General features: G+C 32.5%; 1 protein-coding gene and 1 pseudogene across 1 annotated transcript; one reads left to right on the top strand and one right to left on the bottom strand.

Annotated features, from left to right (window-relative positions):
• Positions 1–3,096: 3,096 nt before the first annotated feature.
• On the bottom strand, positions 3,097–4,671 carry LOC101495823 (uncharacterized). The gene is made up of 3 exons (XM_004488468.1): positions 4,470–4,671; positions 3,728–4,161; positions 3,097–3,381 (listed from the first exon to the last, which is right to left on the bottom strand). The coding sequence occupies exons 1-3, from the start codon at positions 4,669–4,671 to the stop codon at positions 3,097–3,099; spliced, it is 921 nt and encodes a 306-aa protein (XP_004488525.1).
• A 1,877-nt stretch (positions 4,672–6,548) lies between these two features.
• Positions 6,549–9,719, top strand: LOC101496145 (uncharacterized; annotated as a pseudogene).
• The last annotated feature ends 1,657 nt before the right edge of the window (positions 9,720–11,376 follow it).

The raw sequence follows: 11,376 nt of genomic DNA, 5'->3' as shown, positions 1-11,376 counted from the left end.
TTGTTCTCATAAGGAAAATTGTTCGCTTACTCTCAGATGTATACCGTTAAGTGTCGGTGAAGGATGGAAAATTAGTGTTCGTTGTGGAACACACAATCATGATCTACTTGATACTATAACTAATCATTCTTATTTGAGACATTTAAATGAAGAAGAGAGGAAATTTGTCAATGACATGACAAAGTATAAGCTTGCACCCAGATTCATTCTAAATGCTTTGAAAGAGAGAAATAAATCTAATCTGACAATTCCAAGTCAAAGATATAAAGCAAGGAGTACTTATCGATCATCGTTGAGAGGTTCGTACACAGAAAAAATGCAGCATCTGTTGAAGTTAATACAACAAGAAAATTATGTGTATTGGACAAGAAGACAGGAGAATTCTGATGTTTTGAGAGATATATTTTGGACGCATACTGATTGTATAAAGTTGTTAAACATGTTTCATTTTGTTTTGATATTTGATAGCACATACAAAACAAATAGATATCGGTTACCACTACTTGAAATTGTCGGTGTCACATCTACTAGTTTGACATTTTCTGTTGGGTTTGCTTATTTGGAACAAGAATCTGGGCATTTGAAAAGGTACGAAATTTGTTCAAATCTGAGACTTTAATTTCTAAAGTTATTGTGATTGATAGAGATCTTGCCATGATGAATGCGATTAGTGTTGTGTTTCTACTTCAATACATTTGCTATGTCATTTTCATATTGAAAAAAATGTTGGGACAAGATGCAAACAATATGTGAAAAAGGATAGACAAGAAGAAGTCATGGATTTATGGAAAAAAATTGTATATTCGACTAGTGTGGAGGAGTATGATCATCACTTGAAACATTTTGAGCTAGTGTGTGCCGATATTATTCTTTTTGTTGATTATGTGAAAGATTCGTGGTTAGGCCATGCTTAATACCCCGAGTTTGCCATTCTCAGTGTTATATGTTGGTGAACTAGATCATACCTTAAAAGACTTGTTTCTAGACCTGCTTGCCTGTATCTTGCGATTGATGACTAACAAAACAAGATAAAAGTATGTAAAGAGTGAGGATATTTCATCCCTAACCAATTATAAATGAATATATCACTGAATAGCCTTTTGAAATTGTAGACGTTGGGCATTTATTTCTTGAACTTTAAAAATAGGCAAATAACACCTGAAATTGAAACAAGTCAGACAATATAGTCCATCTGTTAATGAAAAACCATCAAGGATGTTGAGCACAGGTATAATTCATCATTCTTTCAAAGTCTACATCACTGTGTATCAAGGAAATGTTTTAAAAAAAATTGACAAACAGTTGTAGAGAGTGAAGATTGTAGGTACTGACAAAACAATATGTGGTTGCTCAATCAGAACAACTCATGGATTACCATGTGCTTGTGAGTTGGCAAAGTTGCAGATATCTGGTAATGTTATCCCTTTAGATAACATTCATGTTTTTTTGGAGAAAGTTAAACCTTGAGAATGAATTGGAGGATGAAGAATCTTTATCAGATTATGACTTTTTAGAAGAGTTAGAAGCAATGAAAGCATACATGAAGAAACACGATATTGTAAGTCAAAGGATATTCAGGGCTAAGGTGCGTGAAGTTGTATTTCCACATACAACATCAATACTTGCACCACCAGAGAAGGTGAGAACCAAGGGAGCAAGTAAAAAGAAAAAAGAATTTGATACTTCTCGTGATCCTTCATATTGGGAGTATGTTGATGCCTCTTAAGAATCTGCAAAGCAACCATCTCAATATTCTGCAAGGCAACCATCTCATTTATCACAATATTCTGCAAAACAGCCATTTTACACACATTTTCCTACTTTTATACATCTGTATATTGAGTAGATAATATATATTGTGGCTGATGAAAATTGTAGGTTTCGCGCAATTGCCACATTGTTAGGTTGGACTGAAGAATCTTGGCCTTTAGTTCGAACACAATTGGATAAAGAGATTCGTCTACATCAAGACCTTTATGCTAATGTGTTCGAAGACAATGTTGAATCAGTGCGAAACTCATTGAAAATATCATGATTGGGTGCTCAAGGAAAAGATAAGTGGATGTGTATACCAGACTTGGGTTACGTGATAGCAACACTATATAATGTCATATTAGTGTCGTTGTCTCGTAATCTGAATATGACATTCTTTCCGCTAAACAAAGCACCGTCAAAAGAATGTTTACTAGCAATTGGATTCGTCAATGAAAATCATTGGGTACAGGTAAAATTTATTAGTGTTTATTAAATTAATTTTTTATGATATTAGCATTGTTTATTAAATTAATGTTTAATATTTTATTGTTCAGATCAAATTGAAGTGTAATTGTCCTTTGCCACCTACCTCACAAAAATAGAAAGACTATTGTAGTGAATGTGCAAAGACATGGAAAATAGCTTGTGCAGCACGTATGAAGCATTGGGAACACATTGATCCATCATTTAGCAAATCATCTTGTATTTCATTAAATGAAGATTAGAATATATCTTGTATTTCATTAAATGAATATTATAATTTAATATATTGTATTTCATTACATTTTATCATTTACGTTATCATTTACGTTTCATTATCGATTAAATATTTGGGCATACATAACACATTCGATAATCTCAAAATATCTCAAAATATCCAAAATATCCAAAATATTCGGGCATACGTAACACATTCACTAATCTCAAAATATTCAGGCATACATAACACATTCGCTAATCTTCGTACAAGAGGCTTAACTCACTTAATATGGTATGAATTTCACTAAATGGAGTTGCCAAATTTATGGCCCTATGTACAAGCTCAGCTGCTCTATGGTCTCGCTCTGATGGACCAGCATGTGCAGAAGATGATAGACCAGCATGTGCAGCAACAGTAGTATGTGGACTCGAAGGTGCAACAGTGGATGGAGGGAGAATCAGAGGATGTGAAACACTAATGTACCATGCATAGTAGTATGCAATGACCTCTTTAGGAAAAGTCGCAACATGATATAGTCTCCGAAAGGTCTCTACAGTTGATATCATAGTACTATGTCAGACCCAATCTATATTGTTTGGCATCGGAAGAACGTCACGCGGAATGCACTGAATACAACCAAACTATTGAAGACATCGCTCTGGAAAATATGGGACTGAGACTCCACCACATCGAAGATATCCAGAAAACATCAAAATCGATACAAACGGATGATTAGCTCGATCATCATCATATGGTGTAAACACTACATCCTCGAGCAACAACGCATCAAGTCTCCGACGATATGCCATCAATCCACCTTCAACAACATGTTTTGCAGTCCACCTACACGCTCTTGGAAGATGTGCATGAACCGCTTCTCTATCACCCCGCTTACAGATCCTAGGGAAGTGCTCGTAAATCCAACACTGCAACATAATTAACATCATAAAATAACACAACGTAATAATTAAATTAATAATTAAATTAATAATTAAATTAATAATTAAATTAATAATTAAATATATTAATGACACAACTTAATATAAATGATATATTTGTAGTAGGGTCATGTAACCTCCCAACTATTGAGTGTCGTGGACAGCTCCATCTCCCAGATTGTCATAAAGGAAAATCAATGTCGCGGAAGCCCACGAGTAGTCCCGACAATGATGTAAATCAATAAAAAAAAGTAATGTATTTCGTCTCAACACGCTTATGTGTTTTATCGGAGAAAATAGTGCATCTAACTAAATGCAATAGATACGTTCTAGCCGCACACTCAAACTGGTTATTTTGAATGAGACGACTATATAAATCACGTAACCATTGCAATCTATATTGGGCACATTTATTATAACTAATCTCAGCACATGCTTCCTCCCATGTTGCACCCAAGTACTCATGTGCAGCTCTTGCAGCATTATTAGTGTTCATATTCACAGGTGCATCAAAAAATTTACCATGTGGTGAGATGTGAAGGAGAGTCGCGACGTCGTCTAAAGTGATAGTCATCTCTCCAAATGGCAGATGAAATGAGTTGGTCTCTCTGTGCCATCTTTCAACAAATGCGGATATCAGACCAACATCAGCCATAGTGAGGTAGCTTGAAGATAGATGCATCAGCCCAGATTCCCGAATCCAATGCTCTACAGGATCTGGCACAAGAACTTTGGCAAACTTCTTCAGCTTCAATCCGTGAGTAATAACTTTTAATGATCCACGATCATGCGAGTAATTACAAAACAATTAATTAATTAATTAATTAAAGTTAAATAAATAGTTAATTAAATAGACACTTAATATTTATTAAATAAATATAAACATAAATATAATTAAACATATATATAAATATACAATTAATTAAATAAACTTAATATACAATTAATTAAATAAGCTTAAACATAAATATAATTAAACATTTATATAAATATATAATTAATTAAATAAACTTAAACATAAATAAACAAATAATTAAATATGATTAACAATAAATTGATATATACCTCTTATTCACATAGCCTCCGAGCCACATGATGCTCATATTGTGTCAACACACGTGTCACCGTCGGTCCTCCGAGAAATCCGGTCTGCTGATCCTGATCATCAATATCAGCATCATCATCAGACTCATCAGCATCATCAACATGTGCAGAAGCATCATGAATATCATCAGCGGCCTGCTTCATCTGTGGAGGCTGAGGGACATCCTCCTCCATATGTGCATGCTCAGTAGACTCAACATCATCATCCTGAACCTCTTGTCTTCGACGACGCTGCCTAATTGGACGATTTGCTTCGTTGCGTCATTTGTTTGATGATGCTGGTTGAATTCTCTCTACACCATCACCTTTGTCACCTATCAAGTTGAAAATAATTTGGCCAAACACACCTCTCGTTCTAGGCACTGCAATATATCAATATTAAAAACAAATGGAAAAATATTTTTAAAAAACCAAAAAAGCATTTCGAAAGTTTCACAAGATATGAAACTTTTGAAAACTTTTGAAACTTTGCATGCATCTCAAACTTTCGAAACCTATTTTTTCGTAACTTTCAAAATGTTCGAAGATTTTACGTTTCGAAACTTTCGCATTGCTCGAAACTTTCGAAAGTTTGTATTTTGAAACTTTCAAGTTTAACGAAAGTTTCGAAAGTTTTGTATTTCGAAACTTTCAAGTTTAACGAAAGTTTCAAAAGTTTGATATTTTCTGGAAAAACTATATTTCGAAACTTTCACAGTCAACGAAACTTTCGAAAACTTCCTTACATTTTCACTTCAGAGGTTTTAAAGTTTCGAAGTTTTGGTAGGGTGGGAGGTTCGAATATTTTAGAGTTTCGAAGAAATGGGTGAAAAAAGGAAAGTGAATTTTTTTTTTAGGGTTTTATAGATGAAACTAGGGGCAATATGGCCTTTTCCTTATGCTTGGGGGGTGAGAGGTAAAACAGGGGGGTGCACGGTACATTCCTCTTTTATCCCTCCTATTCTTCATCCAAGCCCAAAACTATCTAACCAATAATTTCCACTTTAAATTTTCACTAAGTCCACAATTTTTCTATACTCAGTAATAATAAGCATAAAGGAATATCGAAATCCTAACCACCATCATAAACCCTAATACACAAGCCCTTTAAAGACAAGATTCTATAAATAGAAAAGAATACTGAAACCCTAGCTACTATCACATTCACACATCCTCTTCTTTGTGCATCAAAAGCTTGGAACTTCTTTTTCCTTGTGAACAACTTCGTAGGGCTTAGAGTTTTGTATTAGGAAGAAAACCAGCCAAGGTAAGTGTTTTTCTTCACTCAAATTATAGTTAGACCGTTAGTTGGATGACATGAAATTAATACTTGTGATTGCTTGCCTTTTGAAAGGAATAATATAGACTAACGATTTAAAATAATAAAACCACAATCATTTACGTTGAGTTCGATATATAATATATGATTTTTAAGAAGTAAAGTATGAACTTTTATGTTATATACGATAAAGTTTTAATGATGAATATAAAGTAAAGTATGAATTTTTATGTTATATATGATAAAATTTTAATTTTTATGACGAATATGAAAGAAAGTATGAAATTTTATGTTATACATGATAAAGTTTTAATTTTTATGATGAATATAAAGTAAAATATGAATTTTTATGTTATATATAATAAAGTTTTAATGTTTATGACAAATATGATGTAAAGTATGAGTTTTTATGCTATATGTGATAAAATTTTAATTTTTATGACGAATATGAAGTAAATTATGAACTTTTATGTTATATGTAATGAAGTTTTAATTTTTATGATGAATATGAAATAAAGGTTGAATTTGTATGTTATATGTGATAAAATTTTAACTTTGATGATGTATATGAGTTGGAGTTTGAATTTTCTTGTTATATATGTTAAACGTTAATTTTTATAAGATATCATAGGGTGTATAAGATATCAAGTTTCGATTACAAACATACCTAAAAGCCTAAAATCTCATTTTCTCCTCTTTGACTCTCTATCTCTCTCCCTTTTAAGAAGCTTCCAGAATCACCAGAATCTCCGTTCGTTGTAGTTTGTCTTTGTCGTTTTTGTTTGAGTCTTCTATGTCGTCTTCGATATGTGCTCCTCACTCCGTCGCATCACGATCAGTGCAGCTCACTCTGTCGGCCATCACGTCACAAATATGTGCTCCTCACTCCGTCGCATCACGATCGGTGCATCTCACTCTGTCGACCATCGCATCACAATATGTGCTCCTCACTTCATCGTGTCACGATCGGTGCTCGCCTCTGCAAAGATTCCAACCTATTTCCATATCTTCTGTCTCCGATTGTCAAAATGTTCGTCTTCAAATTTCAATTCATCTCTCAATTTCGTTCATCATCGGAGTTGTTTTATTACTTACTTTATTATGCCATTGTTATCAAATCGATTAATATATATCTCTCTTTTCTTGTTACAATTGTTGGGAATAAGTGAATGGATAGATGTTAGTGGCTTAGTGTTGATAGAAAATTAGGTTTACAATATATTTTGTTCTAATGTTGTAATGCATGTTATGGAGTTTTTTGTTGCATATAAGGTGTTTGATAATATACACAAATCAAGAGGTTATATTTCGTGTTTTGCATTGCATGTGAATGTGGCTTGATCAAATCTCATTTCCTATCATTGATCACCAGACTCCCTTTGTCTTTGATTTGTGAGTCTGTGATTTGTGATTATAACTCTGATTTGTGATTGTGACTCTGATTTATAATTGTGACTCTAATTTGTTGATAATAAATTTTTTATTTGTGACAAGTATATTTGTATTTGTGGTTGTGACTCTGATTTGTGATTCCCTTTTTATTTGTATTAGAGAAGTTTTTGAGAATGAAGAAGAGTAAAAAAATTGATTCTTTTTGTCAAGAGGAAAATTTGTGAGAGTGAAATAGATGAATGAATTATAACTTCTGCATCTAAAATTATCTATCAGAACCCAAGAATTGAAGAAAATGAGAATCATCTTTCCAATGTTCCTAGAGTTTTCGAAGACGACTTTAAAAAATGTTAGAATGTGACTCCGGAAAACGCCTTCAAATTTGGCAATATCCACCAACTCAATTGGATGCAATACGAATAGCTTATCTAAAATTTGGTCCTTATCAATATGTTTGGTTTAACATCTTTTCTTCATGGCTAGAATATTCACCTTCTAAAGATGTTTCATATTGTTTATCATGCTATTTATTTAGCAAAAGACCAAGTGGACGTCCTAGATTAGATGTCTTCATTGGTACGGGTTTTAGAGGTTGGAAGAAAGTTAAAAATGGAAAATATTGTGCCTTTCTCAAACACATAGGGATGGATCCTTACTCACCACACAATATTGCAATGAATGCTTGTCTAGGTTTATTGAATCAACTTGGGCATATTAGGAATATTATTCAAGCGCAAAGCTCAGAACAAATTTTGAAGAATCAAATACATCTCAAGACATCAATTCACACTGTTCGTTGGTTAACAGTTCAAGCTTGTGCTTTTAGGGGACATGATGAAACTAACGGGTCAAGAAATCAAGGCAGTTTTCTTCAATTGATAAAACTCTTGGCAATTTACAATGATGAAGTTGCAAAAGTTGTGTTGGAAAGTGCTCCATATAATTCCAAGAATACATCACATCAAATTTAAAAAGAGCTCTTGCATATTCTCTCTAGTATGGTGAGAAAACATATCTGTGAAGAAATTGGTGATTCCAAATTTTGCATCGTTGTAGATGAAGCTCGTGATGAATAAAAAAAAAGGAATAAATGTCTCTTGTGTTAAGATTTGTTGATAAAGTTGGTTTAATACAAGTGCAACTTTTTTTTTTTGTGGTACATGTTAAAGACATTACAGCTTTAACTCTAAAAGAAGATATGATATACTTTATTGATATAATTTTGATATTTCTAACATGTGTGGTCAAGGGTATGATGGTGCTAATAATATAGAGGAGAATTAAACGATTTACACGCACTATTTATGAAAGATTGTCCTTACGCATACTAGGTTCTTTGTTTTGCTCATCGATTGCAATTTGCCTTGGTTACTGTATCAAGAGAAGTTGTTCCAATTCATAAATTATTTGAGAAGCTAACTTTGTTGTTAATGTTGTTTTTTCTTCTACTAAGTGTCATGATGATTTACAAGTTGCTTAATTAGAGGAAATTGCATATTTGATAGAAATTGATGAGATTGTAACTAGTACAGATTCAAATCAAATTAGTACTTTAAAACGAGCTGAGGATACTCGTTGGGGATCACATTTATCTTCTATTTGTAGCTTGATAAATATGTATGAGACAACTGTACTGTTTAAAAAAAAATACAAATGAAAGAGAAAGTACTCTACATGTGGGGATGTTGATAGTGCTTATAATTATTTCAAGGTGTTTGATTTTATATTTATCTTGCATTTGATGAAAGACATTATGGGGATAACTGATATGTTTTGTCAAGCCTTACAACAACAATCTCATGATATAGTTAATGTCATGTGTTTGGTTGGAACAACAAAGTCTCTTATTCAAGCCTTGAGAGAAGATGGTTGGGATGTATTGTTTACCAAAATGGAGACTTTTTGTAAAAAACATGATATTGAAATTCATGATATCAACAATGTTCATTCAACAACATGATTTGGACGTTATCGCCTTCAACAAGGTCATGTTACAAATATAGCGTTATTTTATAGTTGAAATATTTTTTACTGCCCTTGACCAACAATTACAAGAGTTGAATAACACATTTAGTGAGCAAGTAATGGATTTGTTAATTCTAAGTTGTGCTTTGACTTCTAAGGATAATTATAAAGCTTTTAACATTGAAAAAATTTGCACTCTAGTTGAAAAATATTACCCTGTGGATTTCAATATGCAAGAGAAGATTAATTTGAAATTTCAACTCTGACATTTCTTGGTTGATGCTTGTCAAGATTTAAATTTAAAGAATTTATCAACTATCCAAGAATTGTGCTCATGTTTGATTGTAACTGAAAAGGTGTAAAATTTCAACTTGATTGATAAACTACTTCGTGTTATCAAGACTCTTCCGGTTTTTACTGCCACAACTGAAAGATATTTTTCAGCAATGAAAATTATTAAGTCGCGGTTAAAAAACAAGATGGAAGCTGACTTTTTTTGGCATATAGCATGGTGGTTTATATTGAAAGTGAAATTGTTGCTAGTTTCAGTTCTGAGTCCATTATTGATGATTTCAAGTTAATTAAAGGGCGCAGAACATTACTTTAAAGTATTTTTAAGTCATGTAGTTAAATTATTTGATACTCCACTTTATGTTTATTACAACTTAATTTTTTTCTATATAATATTATTTGCATATTTGATTTATATATTATAATCTTATGTCGGCCACCCCAAACTTTTTAGTCAAGCTTCACCACTATATGACATGATTCTTAGTGGGTTGTGTGGGAATATATCTCTTTGTTAATATATCGTCATGTCATGGCATATGCATCTTCATGGAAGTTGCATTAGTGACAGGTTTTTTTTCCCCGTTGGTATGGATGATCTTTCTATGTGGAAGTTGCCTTAGTGGCAGATTTATATCCGAATTGTATTGTTTTAGAAGCATGCATTACGCATAAGTGCATATGTTAGTGTTATACGATTTATCGATTTTCACTTTTTTTTTCTTTTAAATTGGAGTTTTACATTTATATGTTTTGTGTCATTTTTGATATGTTTAGCTTTGGTTTGATGTGGATGATGGGAAAAAAAAACTAACCTTTACAACAACATTTTAGGTACTAATGAGTTTGAGGAGATTCAAAAATAGTTGATGAGTATTGATGTGCGGCGAACGTGAGGTAAAAATGGTTTTTTTTAAACAAGATGTGGATCATCAGTTGTTGCACTCATCTGAAAGGTCAATCTCATCCTTTGATGTGTTTTTTTCTTGAAGAACAATAATCTGCATTCATCGAGATTCCTCTTGAACAAGAGAGTATTATGAAGCTAAAAAAGACAAGTTTAAGGAATATATTTTGAAATTTATCCAAATGTCCGAATAGTACAATATTGTACAAGTTGTATGCAAATATTTGTTCCATGTGCCTTCAACGACGTCATTTTCATAGTACTATATGTAGTACTCCTACCTCATGGCTATACATCTAGATTTTCATCGAACCATTATGTTGCCTGAATCAAAATACAATTATGATTGTATCAAGAAAACTAATATCCTTCCTACATACTTTCTCTTGAAAGCTTTTCACTTGTATTTTGTGTTATTAAAGAGTTATCTTGTAATTACACAAATATCTTTTCATTGTAACTTAGCCAAGTTTTGGCTTGAAACCTTAAAGGGTTTGACTGTACTAAGCTAAAAGTTTTGAGAAGACTAAGGTATAGTCAGTTGATAGTAGTATACTCTGGTGGTTTATAATCAGGATAGTAAAATAGAAATTCTTCAAGTTGAAGGGATTAGATGTAGCTACCTTTTGGTAGGGAACCAAAATAATTGCTTCTTTCTTTCCTTTTTACCTTAGCTCTTATCTTTACGAGCTTATTTTTTAAAAGAAATCATTCACTTTTTATGTGAGAAACTCTGAAGATGAATCATCTTGTAACACCCCATTTTTCAAAGCGAGGGTATATTTTTTTTTTGAAAGAAATTAAAATAAAACAAAGTAAAACAAATGAGGAAATGTCTTTGGATAAATAAGTGAGTCATTATAATTTACAAGCAGCGGAAAGTTTCTCCAATTATAAATCCAACACATTTACACAACATCAAATGGTACATGGAACCCATTCAAAGATGATGTCAAACTGATAATATTAGTAAAAGTACAGTTTTCCAAACTAAAAATACCCAAACCAAAAAGAAGGACCCCTCGTCCCTATACATCATCCTAATCTGATCATCCTACCAAAAAGC

This window comes from Cicer arietinum, chromosome 1 (genome assembly GCF_000331145.2).
Source record: "Cicer arietinum cultivar CDC Frontier isolate Library 1 chromosome 1, Cicar.CDCFrontier_v2.0, whole genome shotgun sequence".
Classification (NCBI taxonomy): domain Eukaryota; kingdom Viridiplantae; phylum Streptophyta; class Magnoliopsida; order Fabales; family Fabaceae; genus Cicer; species Cicer arietinum.
This window is presented reverse-complemented; position numbering and strand designations above follow the sequence as displayed.

Bases quoted from the DNA above. Each gene is read 5' to 3' on its own strand.
- LOC101495823 (XM_004488468.1), bottom strand. From the start codon at position 4,671: ATGGAGGAGGATGTCCCTCAGCCTCCACAGATGAAGCAGGCCGCTGAT. The intron at 4,162-4,469 runs GTGAATAAGAGG...GATCATTAAAAG, and splicing joins TCATGTGGCTCGGAGGCTAT to TTATTACTCACGGATTGAAG. The intron at 3,382-3,727 runs GCTAGAACGTAT...ATTATGTTGCAG, and splicing joins ATAACCAGTTTGAGTGTGCG to TGTTGGATTTACGAGCACTT.